This window comes from Emys orbicularis, chromosome 5 (genome assembly GCF_028017835.1).
Source record: "Emys orbicularis isolate rEmyOrb1 chromosome 5, rEmyOrb1.hap1, whole genome shotgun sequence".
Taxonomy (NCBI): Eukaryota; Metazoa; Chordata; order Testudines; family Emydidae; genus Emys; species Emys orbicularis.
Genome location: NC_088687.1, coordinates 30,398,077 through 30,422,521, shown reverse-complemented (window position 1 = coordinate 30,422,521; position 24,445 = coordinate 30,398,077). Strand labels below are relative to the sequence as shown.

The following is a 24,445-nucleotide window of genomic DNA, read 5'->3' as shown; positions in this document are numbered from 1 at the left end:
GAATTGTTTAACATGGGAAAACAACTTATTTTCCACTCGCCTTGTTCTGAGAAGCAAGCAACGGAACGATTTTGACTGAAATTTTTCAGTAAACATCACCCTGACGTAGATGCCTGGTGTGGGAGATTTTAGCCCAAATGACAAAAGTTTGGCAATGTTAGAAGCAAGTGAAAACAGGTCTTATCATGGGAAGAATTGAGCAGCATTAACAATAGGCAGTGTTACCAGCCCAGCCTATATTATGAGAGTGGGGAGGGGACCTGGGGGGGGGGGACTGAGCCAGCTGGCAATTAGCTTTCCTCTTGAACAGCCTCAGAAGCTGTGGGACCTGGCTGCTGATGGAGAAGAGGAAGAATGGCAGGGAGGAGGAGGTGGAGTGGAAAAAGCCCGTTGGAGAGCTGCTTCTGCCAGGGCAAAGGATTGCTTAAGCATTGCTGCGGCCCCTTTTCTTTATACACTGGGCACGGGTCCAGACTTCACTGTCCCTTGGATCCATCTCTGGTTTTATACATTCACCAGAGGACAATGTTAGGTCCCAGAGGAAGGATGAGTCCGTGGTTTGGGGACTAGCCTGGGACTTGGGAAACCGGGGTTTAATGCTCTTCTTTGTCACAGACTTCCACTATGACACTGGACAATCAGCTTCTCTGCGCTTCATCTGTAAAATGGGGATAATAGCGCTTTCCTACCTCACAGGGTTGTGGTGAGGATAAATACAATAAACAGAATGTGAGGTGCTCAGATGTGAGGATAACGAGGCCTATAAAAGTGACAAATAAGCATCAGCCTAGGGCGTGACAGAATTTTTTAATCCTCAGCTGCCATCAAGAGATGTGAAATAACTCCAGTTTCTTTTCTTCTGGTATTACTGAGGATACAGATGGGCAAGGCAGCTGTGTCTTGGCTTTGTATAACTAAAATCTGGTTCAGATCTGAGTTCCCTTTTATTCAAACCTCTGAAGTGAAGCATTGTGTGGGTGTGGAGGGGGACTCAAATGGTGCTAGTTTGGGCACATCTCCAGCTGATAAGGAAGCTGGTATTCCTGGTTTTGTTGGTTGCACAGATGTGAAACAGTTTTCCATTCTCTCCTTGAATTTTCTCTATTTAAAAGGAAGCCAAGGCAGTTGTGGCAGGCAGAAAACACATTTTGCCATGACTGTGTATCCTTATTAAAGTGCCAAAATTTCCCTGGGAAAGTGATGAATCTATGTTTGCAAAAAAATGTATGAAAATCCATTACTTAACTGAGGGAGACAAAAATTTCTCTCTCTCTCTCTCTCTCTTAAATGAAAATCTGTATATGCTTGGCAAAAAATGGTAATTTATCATCGCTCTAAATGTAGCAATGTTTTATTTTGGGAACAACAGCTGCATGTGGTCACAGACAGATCTCCTCTTAATATTCCTGGTATATTTACAACTTTGTCACTTCTGGTTCATGTCTTAAAAACCTAGAGATCAACAGAAATTGCAGGGGCAGAATCCACCTTATAAAAAAGGGAGGGTTTTTATCTTAAACCAAGTTATACAATATTTCATTTTTTCTTTAATTACCACTTGTCTGCACAGGAGCATGGCCTGGTCTAGAGGTCTCTGAATCAACCCCCATGAATTGCGGCATTGGGGAATTGCATCACTGGTGTTCCTGCCCACCACAAATGCATGAGGATATATGGTTTATCACCTTATAAATCAGTGAAAAGGTTCTTGTGTTATCAGTCTTGAGGAACATAGATAGAAGAGTGTCCAAATATACAGCAATTTTTTAAAGCAACAGCTGTAAAACAATGCCCAGGGGATTGAAGTTAACTTGGTTGTGAAATATCTCCCAAGCCCTACAAAGAGGAGAATGGGACAAACAACTTACAAAGCAGAAGAAACTCCATTAGGTCTAAGCTATTTTGAGAGGTTTAGATAAGGTGATGTTCATTACACTTCTTCCTCCAAGACCATGAATTCAAGGCATTTGAGTGAGTGTCCAAATGAATATGAATAGTAAAAATCGAGATGTATTACCTCCTCAGACTTCTACATGAACCTTGCTGCTACTACAGGTTCTTAATGACCAGTTTAGTATTTAACCATCACAGGGGAAAGCCAAAGGCAACAGAAACATTGAAAAATTGGCTGTCAAGTGAACTTGTGATGGTGGTAAAGATCTATAATTTATTATGGAGTATTTTTAATTACTTTTTTGGGAAAGAACAAACAAAAAATCCACACCTTACCCTAATGTAGCTTGAGCAGCTGTAGAAATGCTGTCTGAAAATGCACCGCATTCCAAATTAATTGAAGAGATATCGGAGATGCGTTCCCCCATCAATCAGAACAGAGAACATGCTCCATCCCTGAACAGCATGCTGATAGGGGAAAACTTGATTTCATGTAGGAGGATGTTTCATAAAAGCCTTGGCAACGTTTTCTAAATGATCCCATTTTGCAACAATTCCCTTAGTCATTTCTATCTAAGTGAGCCCACTTCACTTCCAAGCTAAAACACGCAAACGCACTTGCACTGATTTGTCATTAAGTGTTCTACTCTATTTCAAACATTTCATGTCAGTGCACAATTCATTACTGGAGTCAGTAAAGTTTAGCAGCACTGGCAGGCAGATGTACAGGGTAACCCCTAAGTGATAAATGCCTATAACAAGAAAGTACTGTGCAGGCAGTTTCAGTATTTTGTGGGGGTGGGGTTAAGCCATCACTCAGAAGCTTTTGAAGATGTCTTTCCAAGAGAAGCTCAGGTCCCGATCCTGTAATGAGCTCCAGGGAGACCCAATCAGTGGTGCTTCCTATGGGCAGAGCAGTCCATTCATTCAGAGCTCATCGCTAGATCAGGGCTTTAGTTTCCTTTTAGTTGATGACATTACTAATGTTTACTAATATGAAGTCAATGGGATTACTCACATCGGTAGGATGAGCAGGATTTCCCCTTACTATGGGAGGAACTGCTTGTGTTTTACTTTTCCTGCTCTTAAAAAAATATTTAAGCACATCCTCCATTTGTGATTAGCAGTTTTATTTGTTTTTTGTTAAAACACCTACTGGTCATGACTTCTAGAAGCCCAAGTATATTTGAGGGTTATAAATATTTAAGTTGTATCTTTATAAAAAGACCACTGACAATAAAACTTTTGCTGGTTCTACTACAGTTTGCAGTACTAACAAACAATTATGTTCATACATGTTCAAATAACAAAAAACGGCTATCATGAAGGCTTAGGACAATGCAACAATCTTTTTGTTTATTTTAAAGGAGCATAGCAGCTACTGATCATGAGCCAACAGATGCACGGAAGTCGTTTCCTTGCTTTGATGAGCCCAACAAAAAGGCAACTTACACCATATCAATCATCCATAAAGAACCATTCAAAGCACTCGCAAACATGCCCGTAGAGGTATGTATTTCACAAATGTACTACTTAAGTAGAATGATTCTGTAAAACAAACGTAAGAGTAATTCAAATCTAAACACCCTTGAGTGTTAACAGATCATTTGTTATCTCAGAAGCTATACAGCTTAAGGTTAAATAAGATTTATATAAAATAGGACTGGTTGTTCCGTTATCATTCCTAGTTGTGTATTACTGGCAACCAAGGCTCAACAGTAGAACACAACACAGCAATGCCAATCCCAATGCAGGAGAGAATCACATTTTCTCATTAGCTGCCTATCCCTGGGCTTCCACATGCATAGATATTGTAGACTTGCCTCCCTTACTGGATATATATAAACGATACACAATGGTGTTGTAGCCGTGTTGGTACCAGGATATTCAAGACACAAAGTGGGAAGAGTAGTATCTTTTATTGGACCAACTGCTGTTGGTGTGAGAGAAAGCTTTCGAGCTTACACAGAGCTGACAAAGAGCTACAGAGGGATCTCCCAGAAGTGGTGACTGGGCAACAAAATGGCAGATGAAATTCATAGAATATCAGGGTTGGAAGGGACCTCAGGAGGTCATCTAGTCCAGCCCCCTGATCAAAGCAGGACCAAATTCAGTGTTGATATGTGCAAAGTAACACACATTTAAAGATGGGTTCTAAATTAGCTATTATCACTCAAGAAAAATCTTGGAGTCACCATGGATAGTTCTCAGAAAACTTCTACTCAGTGTGCAACAGCAGCCAAAAAGGCTAACTGAATGTTAAGAACTATTAGGAAAGGGATAGAAATTAAGACAGAAAATATCATAATGCCACTATATAAATCCATGGTGCACCCACACTTTGAATACTGTGTCCAGTTCTGGTAGCCCTATCTCAAAAAGGATATAGTGGAACTGGAAAAGGTTCATAGAAGGGCAACAAAGATGAGCAAGGGTTTGGACTACTTCTGTGTGAGGAGAGACTAAAAGGATTAGGACTGTTCATCTGAGAAAAGAGACAACTAAGTGGGGATATGATAGCAGTCTATAAAATCATGAATGATGTGGAAAAAGTGAATAGTGACCGTTATTTACTCTTTCCCACAATACAAAAACCAGAGTTCACCTGATAAAATTAATAGGTGGCAGATTTTATACAAACAAGAGGAAGTATTTTTTCCATACACACACAACTAACCTGTGGAATTCTGTTGCTATAGGATGGTCAAAAGTATAACTGGGTTCAGAAAAGAACTAGATAAGTTCATGGAGGATAGGTCCAACAATGGCTATTAATCAGAATGGACAGGGACACAATCGCATGCTTTGGGGTGACCCTAAATTTCTGACTACCAGAAGCCATGAGTGGAAGATATGGAGTGATCCACCCCTAAATGCCCTGTTCTTTACACTCTCCCTGAAACTCTGGTATGGTCTACTGTCAGACACAGGCAACTGGGCAAAATGGACCATGGTCTGACCCAGTATGGTATCTCTTGTGTTTTTATATGCTAAAAATACACCTTTTTTTCCCTTTAGAAACTTACTGATGTTTTTCATAGACTACTTCATTTTTGTAGGAAATGCTGATGGAGTTTCTAGGAGCAATTTGAGTAAGTTGAAAGTAGAAGCAGAGTTAACATATTTTGGAAAGATGTTCAAAGCATAAAAAGACTGAATGGAAGGTTCTACAAAAGGATTTGACTGATCATTATTTTGCACTGAAATTGTGTGAAATTTACTTTTGAAAGAATGGGGAAATGCGGATTTCATTTGAATGTTTCTTTGAGATTAGGGGGTATTCAGTCTTAAAAACTCAAAGGGATATTAGAGACAGGAGATATCAGAACAGAGCTGCTCGAATAATGGGAAAACACAGATTTGTGACTATATAAATAATTTAACTTTAATTTGTTTCACTCTTGCTTGTGGTATCAAAACATCTGTTATTCATGTAAAGGCTGCTATTCACAAACATTGCAGAAGTTTATTGTATTTCTACTATAGGTATAGTATCTATTATTTGCCATTGGCTTTTTTACTTTTATAGAGTCTCATCCAACCAGGGATACACACACACACACACACACACACACACACACACACACACACCCCACACCCCACATGACTGTAACAAATAATGAACAGTTGAAGTATTTTGTCCAAACTATTCAGCAAATATTTAAGAATACCAAGTACATTTGCTAAAATCAGGACTGGCTTGCAATGGATTAACAAACCAAAAATCTGGCCAGCTCTAAGAACAAAAGGGTGTCTGAACAACCCCTTGCAAAGCAAACCCACCAAGGTTTACAGCATTAATTACTACTGAAACTGGATTGGATTCAGTGGGCTAAATTCTGCCCTCAGTTACATCTGTACTACCTCACTAGCTTCAGGAAAGTTGCACAGGTTTAAAGGAGGGCATAATTTGGCCCAATCTTTAATTTCTCCAACATTTTGGTTTTGTGGAGCCATTTCAAGAAGGCTAGCTAGAAAATACATTAAACAGAACTCAAGCATATTGAAAAGTATATAAGCACAGTATATAAGCACAGACATGCACGGTTTGATTTCTTAATGCAAACAGCTAGAAATAAGAAAACTCATTCTTAGTGCATAAAAACAAAGCCCCATCATATGCATTCCACCTTTAAGAAAAAAAATCACTTTGCATGTTCCCATCCCATGAGCTGTGTAAAGCCAGAGGGACAATTCATCATTCCTATAGCTCTAGTTTATATCTGAATATTTTACTCTTTTATGCATATGTTTGCAGTTTCACAAGGTAAGAATTATTTTTCTCCTTCTTCAGCAAACGGTTCAAGTGGGTGATGGCTGGAACAGGACAACTTTTCAGAAATCTGTCCCAATGAGCACATATTTGGTGTGCTTTGCTGTGCACCAGTTTGAATGGGTAGAAAGAAAGTCTGCCAGTGGAATTCCTGTAAGTCCAATTTTCATTCTGAACATATTCCAGATGCGAGTTTTAAAAAACATAAATCAGCTTTTCATATTGTATTGCTTAATCTTCCCATTCTTATGGTCTGTGTTCTGCAGGAAGTCAAACTAGATGATCAAAATAGTCCCTTCTGGCCTTAAAAGCTGTGAATCTATGTGGACCTCATGTCTCTTTTGCTTATTAATCAACAACATTGAAAAACTTGAGTCATAGCAATGCATTGTTATATAAAAATGCATAGTATACAGTTATTAATTATATTACAGTAGTGCCTATATGCACCAATCAGAGTAGGAATGATGCAGACACATGTTAAAAAGAGAGAGTCCTTGCCCTGAAGGGCTGAAACCTCAGGTCCTTTGAACTGAGTATGTTTGGATTTGAATCCACAAATCTGAACTGGCTCCTATAATTTTGGTTGCAGATTGTATCCAAAGGAGTAAGGAGTCTATTTTCCAATTCTGGTTTGGATTCAGCCAAAACTCTTATAAGAATGGCTCTACTCGTGAGATTTTTACTATTCAAAATCTTGTGGGACGAGTTCACAAGATTTTACCAGAGTTGTTGAATCTGACATGAAACCCCAGCCATGATTTAGCCTTTCACTCAACCTCCTTATTGAGCCTGAACTTAATCTGGAATGTTCAACCCCTGTTAACTAGTTATTTGTCCAAGTTTTTCAATGAGAGGCAGAAAAATTCTTCCAGTGTGGTGCTGTTGCTAGTTCCCTTCTTTCTCTTCTAAGAATCAGACAACATACTTTTGCAGTAAGGATGTTTTAACCATTTGCTCGGGCTAATTTATTACTGTTCTAGAGAAAATATTGTCTAATGACTGGGAATCCAGATTTCTGGATTATATTCCCAACACTGCCATTGACTCACTATATGACCTTCTGTGGGTAAATCAGTACTTTGCCTCAAGTATCCCAATCTGCAAATCAATCCCTTCCTACGTTATAGGGTTTTCACAAAAATCCCAGAGGTCTCACCTCACTTCTTAGCAAAGATCTAATAGCACAGTGCTGTGCTGAGGTCTCCTTGCTCTAAAACTTTATGTATTTGTACATCTTTGCGCATGCACTACATTTGTCTAAATACGTGACCAGGGTACATTTTGCGATGTGATGCAGTATCCTTGATTTTTTAAAAATTTGTGTTTGTTTGTTTAGTTGCAAATCCAAGTCATAAACTGTGACTCCAAACCTTTACAGCAAGGTGCTACTGTAGTTCTCAGATAGGCTGCTCCACTTGTTTTCAGTGTCAGGGCTATGTTTATCTAGCCTAGACACACTCTCTCTAGAGCTTAATCATCTACATGATCAGAATTTGCATGGGTCTTTTGCAAAATTTATTCAGGGAAAAAGAAATAGAATGCTGCAACCGCACACGACATCATTGTTTTGTATATACAAAAGCTCTCCCATTCTACGTTCAGCTACCACACTCTAGGCTGTGAGTTAGGGATTGACCTTTGTTGTTTCAAAAGGGAATATTAAAGCAAAGTTATAGTATGACTGTAGCTTTTGTGAATAAAAGTGAATATCTACAAGTTACAAATACATACCTCACTCTTATATAGCGCTTTAAAGTGTGTGTATGGGGGGAGGGGATGTTAATACCAGAACAGAGTTTGCATGAAGAATCCCCATCTAGTTTGGGCTATAGTTCTTACACGTTTTATTTACGTTAGTCAATAAAAATGCTAAAGATTTGGCTACACTAGAAAGTTTTGCTGCTTAGATGTAGCTAAAGCAGCAGCACCCCCTTAATGTGGATGCAATTATACTGGTAAAAAAAGTGCTAATACCAGTATAGCTTATTTCAGTTCTGAAGCAGAATAAATTATACAAATGTAATGCACCTTTTTACTAATATCATTTTGTCCACCCTAGGCCTTTCACCAGTATAACTATTTCAGTTAGGAACACCCCTAACCAAAATAGTTATGCTGGTAAAACTTTGAATTGTAGACCAGGCCTTACCATAGTGATCAGCACTGCTAGTCAAACAATGGGACAAATCGACTGACAAATAATTTATCCAAAAGAAAATGCCAGTGCTCACTGGATTAATTATTGGCAATAAATCATTTGACCAGCTCTACTAACTACATAGCAGCATAAGATAGTGAGGCTCTGTAACACAATATATTGTTTTTTATCAAAACAAAACAATGCAATTACACAGAAGTCTCACAATATACAATAAAAGCTCTTAAAACTCTTTTGGGATCCCTTCTGAGTTGTTGATCTGGCAGAGATAAGGGTGGAAGAGATAATGAATTAAATGCCTGCAGCTTTAAATGATCATAAGAAATCGATTACTACTTCACATCAGATGTTAAATCTATGTTTTGAGTTTCATAAAGGGAGATTACACAAATCAAACGTAAAAGTAGGTTCTGACGGGTGCAAGAGATTTTCGAGTATGGATCAGCTAGGGGAATGAAGCACACTAAACTGAGTAAAGAGATTACTGAAGGGAAAGTTACAGACAGTAATTGCAAACCAACCCTCGTGGAAATCCCATGGTCTTGATGAAAACCCAATTAAATTTTAGAAGCGGTTTGTTTTTTTTCCCCTTTCAGTTATCTTCCTCACCACTTTTTCTTGAAGAAAGCTTAATGTCTTTGTACTGAAGCCTATCAACTGCCAACCATAGCTTCTCACCACAGGCCGACTCCTTTGTCCAGTTCAAAGCCTAGACTCAGTCAGGATTTTTTTCAAAGGAACGTTTTTTCCATCAGACGATTCAGATTCATCGAAAGTGAACGTTTTTGTGGACACCTATCATTTTTGACTAAACTGTCATCTGGAAGGTTTCTTGGATCCAGGATGGAATTTATGGTATGTGTGTGAGAGTGCAAAAAAGAGTGAGGGGCAGACACCAGAATAACCAATAACCCCAATGGTCAGGGCACGCCCCTGGGATATGGAAGACCCAGGTTCAAATCCCTGCCTGATTCAGAGCAGGAATTTGAAGCTAGGTTTTCCACATCCCAGGTGAGTGTCCTCACCACTGGACTACTGCCTATTCTGGATTCTCTCTCTTTTACTTTTGACCATAAATTCCATCCTGGACCTGAGAAACCTTCCAGACGAAAGCTTTGTCAGCACAAAATACTTTTCTCAGAAAAGTTTTGATTTTGACAAATTGGCATTTTCTGAAGAAAATTGTTTCACCAAAAAATGCCCATCCAGCTCTAATTGTACATTTTTGAAGGAAAAGGTCTTTGGTCTCTTAATCCTGGGGGATATTCCATTGCTAAATAGTAATACAAAATTAATTACCACGTGGCAGCGACAGTTCCTGATCACAGATAGTGGAGGCATGAAAAATCAGCACTTGACATATCACTTTTCTCCTCTTCATTAAAAAATGTAATTATAGATTTAAAATGTGCATGCATACACCTTAATATCCAAACATACTGCACAGTTAATTGACTAGTCTGTAGTTTGCAGGTTATAATAAACAAATCCAAGTAAGAAATATCACAGAACATGCATATTACCTCATAAAAGCCAAGAGCCTATCCTCCTCATACCAGCTTTGGAATTTTCTATTAAAATATCACTCTCGCAAGCCAAGCTCTAAGCACGATACTTTGCAGATGGCTTAGCAGCTATCACACATGCCTATTCCTACCTTACTCCACTGCCAGTCTATTTTTATAATATTAATGTCAACAGTCAGAGTTTAGTCTGCAGCCCTTCTATTAAAGGCAGTTTCCTACACTTACCTGAACCATGAAAAGTTGAGAAACTGTCCTGCCAGTGCAGAACAGGAATGCTAAGGGTAACCAGAGCTGGGGAGGAAAGTGAAGGAAACATACGGCAGAGCACACTTTACTATTGCTTCAAAAAGGAACAATATCTATCCACTAAATGAAACATACATATAGAGAGACCAACGACTGTGTGATGTCCTTCCCTTTAAAAGTTCAGGGGACTCTGTACTCTCCTCCCTCCTGCCCTCACCATCCCCAAGTGCAAAGCTTTTGCTGCCAGAACAATAAAGCGACCACAGCAGAGAGTGTATGTCTATCAGTTCCCTCTGCATCTGTCAGTCTGTCTCCGTCTCCTTCTCTGTTGGCTCCAGAAGTATAACCATTTGACTATACCCTCCTGGGCCCAGGATGTGCCAGCTCATTGATCCAATGCCCTGAAATGCTAGGTTGCAATCCTGCACTGGTAGGTCTGTGTGGGGAAGGGGTTCCCTACCTCCTCTTCCCTGTACAGTGCACTTCTGTAGCAGAGAGTTGTGGAATACAATTGTGTACCTACTTTTGTTACAAGGAAACTCTAAGATACCAAACGACTAGAGGGAAAAAAACACCCATTTTTCCCAGCTGGTTTTCTTTGTATGTTTATATGGTCAGTTGCGCTGTTTTGTTGATAGCGGGTTGCAGCCCTTCCTGTCTCATGCACTAGTCTTAGGAGAGCATGCATGCCTATTGTTTCTTAGAGGGTGTCTATCAGTAACAGTGGCAAAGCTTAAGAGTGTTAATTTGGGGAAGCTATCCCTTCAAAAAACTGAAAAGCATAGCTGGTCTTCCAACAAATAAGTTTCCTAAATCTATTCAAATTTGATGTGGTGGCTTCCACTAATTACTGGGAAATGAGGTCAAAGGTCAAATCATAATTAACTTAAGTGATGATCAAAAGTCCAGATAGAATTTGTTGAAAGCAGAGGAGCAGACAAATATAGCAAAATATAGGTTAGCAAAATATAGCCTAGGTTTGTCCCTTAGTGTTACTTTTTACTTATACAGTGTAACACCATAGATGCGAATGGTACCTTACAAAACAAGTAAAGACAGAATTCCCACCCAAAGAGCTTGTAATCTAAGATTGGACAAAAAAAGGAAATGATAGAGTGAGAGTGGCTGGGAGGAATGAAGAAAATAAGCTCATAATGTTACATGGATGAATAGTGCACAGATTTGGGGCAGTTACACATGGATTTAATCTATGTATATCTATATATAAAGTCGACATTTCATAAGCCTCGTCATATAAGTGGTTTAGACAAAGGTCTTAGTGTTAGGTTTAATCTTCCAGAGAAGAAAAGTCAACCATATTATCCTTCTCTTTGCTAAATATAATTTGACTTGTTTTGTCCAACTGGGATCTGCTCTAATTGTATTTCTCCACTTTGTTTTACAGCTCAGGATATATGCACAGCCACAGCAAATACACACAGCAGAATATGCAGCAAATGTTACTAAAGTTGTATTTGACTACTTTGAGCAGTATTTCGATATGAACTACTCTCTTCCAAAATTAGGTGATTACTACCATTTATATTCTTCATTCTCTTAATTTACTATCACAGTTTTGTTTTCTGCTCTGAGTCATTGTTATTTCATGGGAGAGTGAGAATATAGAAATTTTGCTGCTAGCTATCTGGAATCTGCTGAGATTAAGACTTTATAGTTCAAGACGCTTTCGTATGTCAAGATGGGAGGCTCAGACCCAATTAGGACATTCTCCTCCCTTCATTCTGGCAGCTTGAATCCAAACACTGGCACTAAACACTGCTATTTTAGAGTGTCCAATTTTAAATAACGAGAAATGTTGGTGACATCAACAGAGAAACAATATGGGCTAAATACAGCCAGATGCAGCTTGAGATAAACTGGTTCAGCTCCCAAGGAAACTTCTCGACCAGAGTTACTGGTGACATAAATGATGCAAGTCATGTGACTTGCTCCAATTTCTGTGCACCCATTTCCACCAGGGTGGAGTTTGGATCCACGACTATAATTTATTTTCTATAGATGGGTTGAATGAAGATCCCAGATTCAAACAAAACCAACCTTGATGCTGAACCAAATTTTGCCTGTAGCCCTTATATTTTAAGGTCCCAGAGCAAACATTAGATCTGAGCATCCCTAAATTTGGATGTTTGAAATCTGGATCTGATTTGTGAAATTTGAACTAATTGGGGATACAATTAGAGCTGTGAAAAAGCTATAAAAGTATCCTCTGCTATAAAATCCAAAGGTATAGTTTATTAAGGTTTATAAACTTAACTGAAAAGGATGGAAATTTTTAAAAAAAGTTAAGGTAGCCAGAGGAATTTAAAAAAAAATAAAAAATCATGCTATGCATTGTCTAATGGATTACCCATGTAAAGCAACTGACATGCTAAATTCTCTGAAAGTTTTGACCTTTCTCTTCTCCTCACCCCTGAATATCAACTGAGTCGCTATAAATGTCCATCTACACTACAAATTACAACCAAGTCAGGAGACCTAGCTACAACACAGTTGTCCCTTTACCTGGTTACAAGCTGGCTCCAATTTGTGGATCCATTTAAACTGGATCTTAACTATCTATAACCAAGCGCATGTTTCTGTAACATATCTGATGCCCAGTTAAAGAACATTGATAAGGTCCCATCTACATTGCAAAGTGGAACTCTGTCCCCTGAATTAATAATATTTGTAATGTAGACCAGCTTATAGATTTTATATTGTGCTCCTCAAAGTGCCAAGTTGTAGGAGACAAACATCTCAACTCTCCAGTTCAAAACCCAAAAGTCCATCTTTCCTTCATATCTTTATAATATTGTCCCTTCATTATTATAAATTGATTAAATCAGAAATAATGAATCAAAGAGGGTTTTAACAAAATGATTATTTTAAATAAATTAATTTACTATCACATCAAAGCTTCTGGCATCACTATTTTTCTTGTGTTCCTCATTTTGGATCTTTTGACAGACTGTATAATGTGTCCTGCAGACCTTGCCAAGTTGACAGCTATGCCCAGTGACCGAGCTGGCTAGAATAAACACCTGCAATTTGCAATTAGAGATGTGTGTAAGGATCTGTCCAATTTTGAAGCGATCTGTATTTTACCCTTACCCTCACAGAACAGAATGCATGGCCAATCATAGAATCATGGAAGATTAGAGTTGGAAGAGATCTCAGGAGGTCATCTAGTCCAACCCCCTGCTCAAAGCAGGACCAACCCCAACTAAATCATCTCAGCCAGGGCTTTGTCAAGCCAGGCCTTAAAAACCTCTAAGGATGGAGATTCCACTACCTCCCTAGGTAACCCATTCCACTGCTTCACCACCCTCCTAGTGAAATAGTGTTTCCTAATATCCAACCTAGACCTCCCCCACTTCAACTTGAGACCATTGCTTCTTGTTCTGTCATCTGCAAGTCCATAATTCTCATTTTAACTTGTACTGATTATGGAACATGAAGAAGTGACTCCACAGATTGAATGAGAAGCAAATGTTGTTCACCATATGGGGGATTAACTTCAGTTAATAAGGCAGTAAATATTTATTATTCAAGAGGGTGACAAACAATGACATGCCTCATTATGCTACAGACAGTTTCAGATGCTTTATTGCCTACAGCATATCCCTAGAAAATACTAATAATTTCTGGAGCCAAATTTAAGTGTTGGATCACATGTGTATTTCCATAAGTTTGAACAGCACTTTATTTGGGGACAGATCTTTGACTAGTGTAAACTGTCAGAGCTACATTAAAGTCAATGCAGCTATGACAATTTACATTCAGTTGAGGATGTATCACGGAGCATCCTACACATAGGAACAGAGATCCTGGGGTTCACTCTGTCATTGCAGTATGTAATACAGAAGAAGACTGTCAAATGGTGAGCCACAAAACAAACTATTATCTTATGTTGTGAATAAGCAGATGGACGTCTTCCTACCTAAAAAGGAAATATCACTTAAGAATCTTAGAGAATACAATGTTTACCCAGCTGTTTTTTTTTCAATATAGATAAAATAGCTATTCCAGATTTTGGTACTGGTGCTATGGAAAACTGGGGTCTGATCACTTACAGAGAAACAAACCTACTTTACGATCCCAAAGAATCTGCTTCGTCCAACAAACAGAGAGTGGCAGCTGTGATTGCCCATGAGCTCGTTCACCAGGTAGATTTTATTAAATGTTTAATGTTTTTAAAGCACTAGAAGCGCACAGTATCCATACCTCATTTATGAAAATAATCAGCCATACATTTGGTTCCAGGTCTTCTAAGTATGTTTAAACCTCACTTTAAAATAAGTGCGCAAAGGCAATTCTGCTGTTAGAGTTTTACAGTACTGGAATTATTGCAAATGGACTCTTCTCAGAAAATTAGATGCTTAGGACCAGGTTTTCAGCCAGCCTCTGAAAAATCTGCCTGCAACATCTCTCTCACATCCACCCACCCACATCATTTACATGTGCAGATATGTGATCTAAGCTTGCAAACGGATACAACTAAACTCTGGAAGCTGTTTGAAAATTTGGTCCATATAAAGGTAAATCAAATCAAGAGGAAGAAACTAAAAATACTTCCAGTGGTATATGAATCAGTTCCAAATCACCGCTGTAATATGTAATTTCATAATACAAATGATTAATGTGAGTCATCATCTGAATTCCCATTAAAAACCTAGCTTTATGACAAATTCTTCTTCCTGGCAACAGGAAGAATGTAAACAAATGGAGGTACTGCATGAAGATTTGCAAAACCATAATATACACTTATCACGGTGGCTAACACTTCATATTTAATGCTTACAATTATAGTGGTTTGGAAACATTGTGACCATGGACTGGTGGGACGACTTGTGGCTAAATGAAGGATTTGCCAGTTACTTTGAGTTCCTGGGAGTAAATGCTGCAGAAACTAATTGGCAAATGGTAATTATTTCTACACTATGTTTTTTATTTGGGAATAGAATGAAAATAACAGTCATGTCACAGACACTGAAAACAAGGACACATAGTGGATACACATACACTTAATTATTGTGGCATGCAGATATATAGAGAAAGGAGATACCTGAACAAATTGACTTGTGTGGTTGTATACCACAGATCTCTATTGGTTGGACTGTGAAAGGACTTGCTGGGTTTCTAAATTGTCCTGCTAACTGGGTTTTGGTCTGAAACCAGTCTATAAGACTTGCAAAGTTCTGCTCACCTGAGGAGAGTAATGTTTTGATGAGTAAAATATTAGCTTATCATCATAGTAAAGAATCATAAGTGGATTCTGAGCCTGGTCATGGCGATTTTGCAAAGTGGCTATAAGTCCTACTCCTGAAAGATGGAGATGGAGAGTCTCCTTTTATTGATTCAGAAGAGCTGAAGAGTGTGTGTGTGTGGGGGGGGGGGGGGGGGAAAGGAAAGCAGGTGCTTATTTTACACACTGGGGATTAATAACTGCTTGTATGAATTAGGTGATTTTGTTGTCTGCCAAAAACAGATGCCATGGCCCATATCTCCCAAATTAGTATGAGACTCTACCTACCATATGCATTCCTACTTTTATTTGTATATAGAGGGGGGGCTTTAGTTTGTTAAATTTTTATTACATTAAATCCTTTATAGCAAAATACTGATCACTGGCCCATTTACTTTAGCAGTGACGAGAGCATATCTGATACTCCAAAGCAAAGCCAAAAAACAATATTCATTTGTGCAATGCTGTGCTGTACGTGGTGGGGGGTGGGGTGGGGAGATCCTTTCTTACCCTGGATTAATCTCTTTACAACCTGAAATATGAAATTCCATTACTCTTACTTTAATATACATAACTACATGTTATTATTGATCATGAAGTTATGTAGCCCCTTTTTAAATCTAGACACAGTATTTAACTAAGGCATAGAGCTGTATACCAGTGAATGGTATAACAGAAAGTTATGTAAAACTTTAGTCTCACTCATCTATGAATCAGGAATTAAACGAATATGGATCACAGGTTACTGGATCTGACAAAGGAAAAGAAAAAAAGAAAAAAAAAACAGGGACAGTTCCTGAAGAAACCCTATGTACTCCTCAACCTGACCTCTATATAGCCATCTGTGTTATGTCTCAAAGCTGAAATTGGTAATAGTCTCCTTTTTTTTGCCTTGCTGAGCTTTTTGTGTTGTGAGACGCACATGTTCAAATAGGATTCTGTAAGAGGTAATTTATCATAACAGAGGAAAAAGGTCCCCATCTTAGAAATACAGTGCTATTGCACAAGTCGTTCTGTAGAGGTGGTGAAATTTCATTCTGCATGCCTCCTCCATCCACATCCCCATATGCCAAAGGCAGATCTGAAGCTTCCATTTAAAGTTATCAACTATTGGTTCTTTGAGTAAGAATTACAGTCCTGGTTTTGTTTCTGTTTACCAGCTTGATCAGGTGTTAATTGACGACGTGCTGCCTGTGATGAAGGACGACTCCTTGTTGTCTTCTCACCCTATTGTGGTCAGTGTGTCATCTCCAGCTGAAATAACATCTGTATTTGATGGCATATCATACAGCAAGGTAGGAGAGGCCTCGCATTATAATCTTAACTATGACAAAGGGGGTTTAAGGAGGAGACAAAAAACAATGGAGATCACAGACAATCAGCCTGTGTCTGCATTAGCCTTTTTCTGAAAAGTTCCCCACCCTTGCTAACACCGTGACAGGTGTCAGAGGGGTAGCCATGTTAGTCTGTATCAGCAAAAACAACGAGGAGTCCTTGTGGCACCTTAGAGACTAACAAATTTATTTGGGCATAAACTTTTGTCGTCTAAAACCCACTTCATCAGATGCATGGAGTGAAAAATACAGTAAGCAGGTATAAATATACAGCACATGAAAAGATGAGAGTTGCCTTACCAAGTGGGGGATCAGTGCTAACGAGGCCAATTCAATTAGGGTGGATGTGGCCCATTCCCAACAGTTGACAAGAAGGAGTGAGTATCAACAGAGGGAAAATTATTTTTTGTAGTGATCCAGCCACTCCCAGTCTTTATTCAGGCCTAATTTGATGGTGTCAAGTTTGCAAATTAATTCTGGTTCTGCAGTTTCTCGTTGGAGTCTGTTTTTGAAGTTTTTTTGTTGAAGAATGGCCACTTTTCAGTCTGTAATTGAGTGTCCAGGGAGATTGAAGTGCTCTCCTACTGGTTTTTGAATGTTACAATTCTTGATGTCTGATTTGTTTCCATTTATTCTTTTGCATAGAGTCTGTCTGGTTTGGCCAATGTACATGGCAGAAGGGCATTGCTGGCACATGATAGCATATATCACATTGGTAGATGTGCAGGTGAACAAGCCCCTGATGGTGTGGCTGATGTGGTTAGGTCCTATGATGGTGTCCCTTGAATAGATATGCGGACAGAGTTGGCAATGGGGTTTGTTGCAGGGATGGGTTCCTGGGTTAGTGTTTCTGTTGTGTGGTGTGTAGTTGCTGGTGAGTACTTGCTTCAGGTTGGGCCTACTCACCAGCAACTACACACCACATCACAGAAACACCAACCCAGGAACCAATCCCTGTAGCAAACCTCGTTGCCTACTCTGTCCCCATATCTACTCTGGCGACACCATCAGAGGACCCAACCACATCAGCCACACCATCAAGGGCTCATTCACCTGCACATCCACTAATGTTATATATGCCATCATGTGCCAGCAATGCCCCTCTGCCATGTACATTGGCCAAACCGGACAGTCCCTCCGCAAAAGAATAAATGGACACAAATCGGACATCAGGAATGGTAACATACATAAGCCAGTAAGTGAACACTTCAATCTCCCTGGTCATTCTATTACAGATTTAAAAGTCACTATCATTGAACAAAAAAAACTTCAGAAACAGACTTCAAAGAGAAACAGCAGAACTAAAATTCATTTGCAAATTTAACACCATTAATCTGGGTTTGAATAGGGACTGGGAGTGGCTGCCTCATTACAGAAGCAGCTTTTCCTCTCCTGGAATTGACACCTCCTCATCTATTATTGGGAGTGGACTACATCCACCCTGATTGAATTGGCCCTGTCAACACTGGTTCTCCACTTGCGAAGTAACTCCCTGCTCTCCATGTGTCAGTATATAATGCCTGCATCTGTAACTTTCACTCTATGCATCCGAAGAAGTGAGGTTTTAACCCACGAAAGCTTATGCCCAAATAAATCTGTTAGTCTTTAAGGTGCCACCAGACTCCTTGTTGTTTTTGTAGATACAGACTAACACGGCTATCCCCTGATACTTGAAACTATAGACTGTGCTTTTGTATCTTTCCTTCAGAACCCTGTATGTAGAAATTCTAACGTAGTGCCTGCTAATGTTACATCCAGCCTATTCTTTCTCTCAAGGCTTCCATTATTATTCTAAGCAAAAATGTATCTTTCACTGATTTTAGCCTCAGCTATGTCTAGAACAAAATCCTCTTGAGTGTTAGGTATCTCTTTTTATTAGCTAGCCCTACACCTGAGTAGGCTATTTCTTTTACAGTCCCCCTTGCCCCCAATTGTCAGTATTTATTGCATCATAAATGTCCAGTAGCCAAGCCATAAATCATTAGGTAAATTGCCATTCTAGCAGCCCTGAAGGTCTCAGTCAAACCAACAATAGCCAAGATATGTAGAGTAAAATCAGACACTCTGGACCTAAAGCTGATTTAAGTTTCACCAATGCAGTGAGTAAGAGACACCTTCTTGTTTTCTACAACTTTTAAAAGGTACCTAGATGGTACTATACTGTATAAGAAACTGGATAGAAAACTCCCATCTTTAATTCACCCTCCCCTTTGTGCTTACATAGTAGCCACAAAACTGAATATTTTAAGATAAACCACTGTTCTGGAGACACCTGCAATGTTTGGGGATATATTTTAAATATTAAAACTAAGAAAACCTCTTATGAAATTGTATGACAGTTGACAATGAACACGCAATTTGGAACTCAACGTCAACTTAATCAGAACATGTAAAAATGTTTATACAGTCTAAAGATGCAATGAATTTTTTAGGGTCTATGGAGTCATCACAGCACACTCTGTAATTACATACCTGGTCAGGATCTGATTGATAGGGCACAACATAGGTAGAAAAGTCAAGTTAGGTAAAATGCAGTGTTGTTGTAGCCGTGTCAGTTCCAGGGTATCAGAGAGACAAGGTGGGTGAGGTAATATCTTTTACTGGACCAACTCCTGTTAGTGAGAGACATAGGCTCTGACTCTGTGGGTGCTCTGGGTCTCAAGCATCCACCGAAAAAAAATAGGGAGTGCTCAGCACCTGCAAGACTGGATTAATCTTTTGTGTGCCCCGGCGCCAGGACCATGGCCCTGCCCCCTGCTCCGCCCCAAGGCCCCGCCCCCACTCACATGGGGGAGAGGCGCACCCACTGGCAAAAACATAAGTCAGCGGCTGTAGTGAGACACAAAAGCTTTTGAGCTTCCATAAAGCTCTTCTTCAGGTCATATTTATGTGTTCTGATTAAATGGACATTGAGTTCCAAATGGTGCGTTGTCAACTGTCACACGCTTTCATAAGAGGCTTTCTCCATTGTTTTGAGTGTCACCTGAAAGGAAGCAAACTAATCTTATCAGAGATTTATCTACAGACAATAAGAATACTCCAAGTTAAATCCACAAAGTGAGGGTACTCAGATTCAAGATAAATTATATCCCTGGCTCCCGAAGAAGAGCTTTATGGAAACTCAAAAGCTTGTCTCTCTCACCAACAGAAGTTGGTCCAATAAAAGATATTATCTCACCCACTTGTCTCTAAGTTAGGTAAAAGACAGTTTGACCATATAATAGAGCTGGTATTAGTGATTCCACAGTTAAAGTTGTTTTGAGATTTGCACTTGAATTATTACACTCCATCTCTCTCAGTTAAATTTAACAGTTTAATGCATTGTCTTCAGATAACAACTGAATTTTCCATAATATTTTTAGCTCTAATATTGATTATTTAAAATATTTCCTCTGGAAAAAAAATTAGTTCTTTTTGAAGTAGTCTTGAGAGTCTCAGCATTTCTGAACCCTGTGGTTAACGAACTATAGGCACCAAAACTTCCAAATTTACACATATGTAACCTCACGATATCTCTGGCATAGGCTAGCAATTATAAGAATATGCTCCTAGCAAGTATGTTTACAAAAAATAAAATAGGGCAAGCTACTCAGCTGGTATAAATCAGTGTCAATTTATTGACTTCAGCTGAGCTATTCCAATTTACACCAAATGAAGATCTGGCCCAAATAAGAGAGAAGTTGTGCAAACAACTGGGTTTATATAACTTGTGTTCTGCTTCTTCATCATCACAACCTCAAGGGGATAACAAAAGGCAATCAGGAGTGTTGTGAGGATCAGAAACACTGTTCTACATTGTTTATAAAAGTGACCTTATAGTCTGTATAATTAATCAGTTCTGAAGCTTGTCAACCTCTCCAATTTTTATAACAAAGCTGTTTTTGCATTGGAAAAGAGACACCTGCTGGCCAGTTTAAGAACTGTGATAATAAATTGGAAAAGAAAGTCTCCAAATTAAGGGCTTGTCTATTGCTGTTTGAAACCACTACTCTACATCAAAGCATGCAATGGAACGTTTAGTGTATGGTAGCACATCCACGCGGTCAGTCAGCGTGCAGCAGACTAGTGCACTGTTTATTCATACCCTGGCTTGCTGCGCTCTAAGTCTTAGTGTAGACAAGTCCTAACTATTGCATAAGTCTACTCAACCACTCCAGTGACACACTGACGTGTCCAAATTGTCATCCCTAATAACACTGCTCTACAGCCAAAATGCTTCTGAAATAAATGTAGTCAAACATTACTAATTCTAGGTCACTGAGAACGAAAATGATGCTTAAAATTGTTGATTGGCTCTAGTTTTCAAGATATGCTATTGGGTCAGTATATACGACCCTTGACTTGGGAATGGCGGAGGATAAGTGAGTTATAAAGGGAAGGGATCTCAATTTAAACCAGAAATGACTAAAATACATCTTTGACTGGATCTATGAATAAATCTATGACTGGGTTTGGACAGTACTTGCTTTTTAGGCAAAACAATGAATGATGCAATCTGAAGCTGGTATTGCGTCATACATGATATGAATTGCATCATGTTATTCCTAGAAGTCATGGATGATGCAATCATAACGAAGCTTACATCACTCTGTTGAACAAATTGCCCTATATCAGCTCTAGAAATCATATAGTGTCGTGCTCTCTTATTTGTCAGTGTTTGATTTTGCAAAGGGACATGTGACCGCGTACCCCATAAGGCTTTATGGGGGGGTGTTTATAAATGTATGTATGATATAACTGAAATATGTTTTGTGCTGCCTGTGCCATGTAACATATCTCCGTAAAGGTTATGGTCTACTATATCTATTCATCCTTTGTACTTCTATACCATTTTCTACTTGAGGTTAAGAATATGGGCTGTATGCTTGCTTGATTTCTAAGTAAGCTTGGTGAGGCATTTGGTCAGCTTCTTTAGGAAGGAATTTGCCAGGTTAAGTACCTGATCAGGAAACACTTGGGGAACAATGCATCTTGGAATGCTCCAATCCACATAAGAAGTCTTCCTGGAGACATGCAAGATACCATGTGGACAATGGCGTCGGCCTGTAAAGACTGAGTCATGCAGGGGCAGGTGACTTGCCCAGGTGCCTCCAAAACTCCATCTTGGAGCTGGACTTTGCATAGGAGGGAGGAGGGGGGTCTCCTCCCACAAGAGAGAGCCTATTTAAGCCTGGGGGAGACCCCTCCATTTGGTCTTCAGCTGGCTAAAGAAGGAGCTTCCCCACCCCCCCAGGATACTTGAAAGAAACTGAAACAAAAGACAGACTACAGGGGTTGTGAGAGATTGCTGGACCCAGGCTAAAGGGAGAGTAGCCTGTAAAAGGGAGCATTCTGGAACTGGTGAGGAACTTATCTGTATTTAGTTTGATTAGGCATAGATTTGCGCATTTTATTTTATTTTGCTTGTGACTTACTTTGTTCTGTCTGTTACTACTTTGAACCACTTAAATCCTACTGTCTGTATTTAATAAAATCACTTTTCATTTAGTAATTTACTCAGAGTATGTATTAATACCTGGGGGAGCAAACAACTGTGCATATCTCTCTATCAGTGTTATAGAGGGCGAACAATTTATGAGTTTGCCCTGCATAAACTTTATGCAGGGTAAAACGGATTTATCTGGGTTTAGACCCCATTGGGAGTTGGGCATCTGAGTGCTAAAGACAAGCACACTCCTGTGAGCTGGTTTTCGGGTAAACTTGCAGCTTTGGGACAAGTGATTCAGACCCTGAGTCTTTGTCAGAGCAGACTGGAGTGTCTGGCTCAGCAAGACAGGGTGCTGGAATCCTGAGCTGGCAGGGAAAACAGAAGCAGGGGTAGTCTTTGCACATTGGGTGGCAGCTCCCAAGGGGGTTTCTGTGATCCAACCCGTCACAGTGGCGTAGTCGAGCAGGATCTGTGCACAGCTGATTGCTTTGAGATACTGGTAGTGATTTTAAGTGAGTTTTAAGTGTGGTGGCTGGAGAACAGACAAAGTGGTTACTGGTTTGTTATTTTCTGTTTGCTTATTTCGGGAAAGGGAAGTAGGGACAGAAAAGGAAGCAAAATAAGTAAGACGGAAGATCAGAAGAAACTAAAACTGCACAGGGTACAAATTGCCCAGAAAAGCTGAACGCTGGGCACTGTGAAAGTCTTGGTTATCTAAGAATCCCCTGAGCTAAGTGCATCTCAGTTTCAGTGAACTGCAGAGGGGTTGTGGCCCAGCCCAAGAAAGCAGGAAAATGAGTACTAGTGATCTCAGTTTCAGTGAACTGCAGAGGGACTGTAGCCCAGCACAAGAAAGCAGGACAATGAGTACTAGTGACGCTGCTAATAAACTAAAGCTGGCCAGGCTGGTAGCAAAAGAGAAAGAAAATGAACATAAGAGACAGTTGGAACTAAGACAATTAGAAATTAGTGCCAGGGAGGCAGAACATGCAAGGGAAGAGGCTGCCCACAAGAGAGCTATGGAGGCGGAGGCAGCGAGGGCAGCAGCGAGAGCGGAGGCAGAACATGCAAGGGAAGAGGCTGCCCACAAGAGAGCTATGGAGGCGGAGGCAGTGAGAGCGGAGGCAGAAACAGCTGCCCACAAGAGAGCTATAGAGGCAGAGACAGCTGCCCACGAGAGGGCTATGGAGGTGGAGGCAGCGAGGGAGCGAGCGGAGGCAGCGAGGGAGCGAGCGGCGGCAGCGAGGGCGGAGGCAGAGGCAGCTGCCCAGGAGAGGGCTATGGAGGCCCAGAGGGAGGCCCAGAAACATGAACTGACTGTTATGGAGTCGAGGAGACAAAACCCTCCCCCTGCTGGCTCCGCTTCCCCAAAAATCCACAAATGGGAGCGACTATGTCCACAGTATGACGAGTCCAGCGATATCGCCGAATATTTCATCACCTTTGAGAGACTGTGCACCCTCCATGCCATCCCTGAAGATCAGAAGATGACCACATTGATAGCAAAATTGTCTGGCAGAGCTCTGGACATATTCAATAAGATGCCCATTGATGATGCTTCAAACTATGGTAAATTTAAGGAACTGGTTTTGAAACAGTTTCAGGTTACACCTGAAACCTACAGGGTTAAATTCAGGAGCCTTAAGAGGGGATCTGGATTAAGTAATGTGGCTTATGCCAATGAAATGAGAGATTTGGTAGATAAATGGGTGCGGGGGAGAGGCATTACCAGCTTTGAAGGGATGTGTGATCTGGTTACTCAGGAACACTTCCTGAATATGTGCAGTGATGAGGTAAAACAGTATTTGTGGGACAAAAAGGTAAATGCAGTGGGTGAATTAGCTGAGTATGCTGACTCTTATGAACAAGCACAAGCTGCAATCAAACATAAACCACTGGTGGAGGGGTATAAGGTTGGGGGAAAGCAGAATCACCGTTTTACCCCTGGGTCTGGGAAAAAGGAGGCTGGGCAGTCACCCCCCCATTCTCCTGTTACTCGTCCCAAATTTCCTGCACAAGCAGGGGATCCCAGACGGTGCTTTCACTGCAATTCCCCAGGGCACCTGAGGAGTAGCTGCCCCAAATTGAAGGAGAATAAACCTCCCTTGTCCCATGTTAGCTCGGTTGCCTTCAGCCCTGAGGCCCCAGAGGGCACCCCCACCTCTTATCACACCAGCTTGGTGGACATGGGGCCCAGTGAAGCGGACAGGGAACACATCAAGGTTGTCAAGATCGATGGCATGGAGTGTCTGGGATGGAGGGATACGGCGGCTCAGTTCTCTCTGGTTCGACCAAGTGTGGTCCCAGATGCTAGTGTTCTGACGGGGCAGACGACCCAC

At 40.2% G+C, this 24,445-nt stretch overlaps 1 protein-coding gene across 1 annotated transcript in view; it reads left to right on the top strand.

Moving 5' to 3' along the window:
• The window catches only part of ENPEP (glutamyl aminopeptidase), a 58,740-nt gene that overhangs the window by 4,742 nt on the left and 29,553 nt on the right, over positions 1-24,445 (top strand). The window contains exons 2-7 of the mRNA XM_065404971.1: positions 3,261-3,402; positions 6,188-6,319; positions 11,505-11,625; positions 14,111-14,265; positions 14,909-15,022; positions 16,505-16,639. Coding sequence (XP_065261043.1) covers positions 3,261-3,402; positions 6,188-6,319; positions 11,505-11,625; positions 14,111-14,265; positions 14,909-15,022; positions 16,505-16,639 — 799 coding nt within the window. The remainder of the gene's footprint in view (positions 1-3,260; positions 3,403-6,187; positions 6,320-11,504; positions 11,626-14,110; positions 14,266-14,908; positions 15,023-16,504; positions 16,640-24,445) is intronic.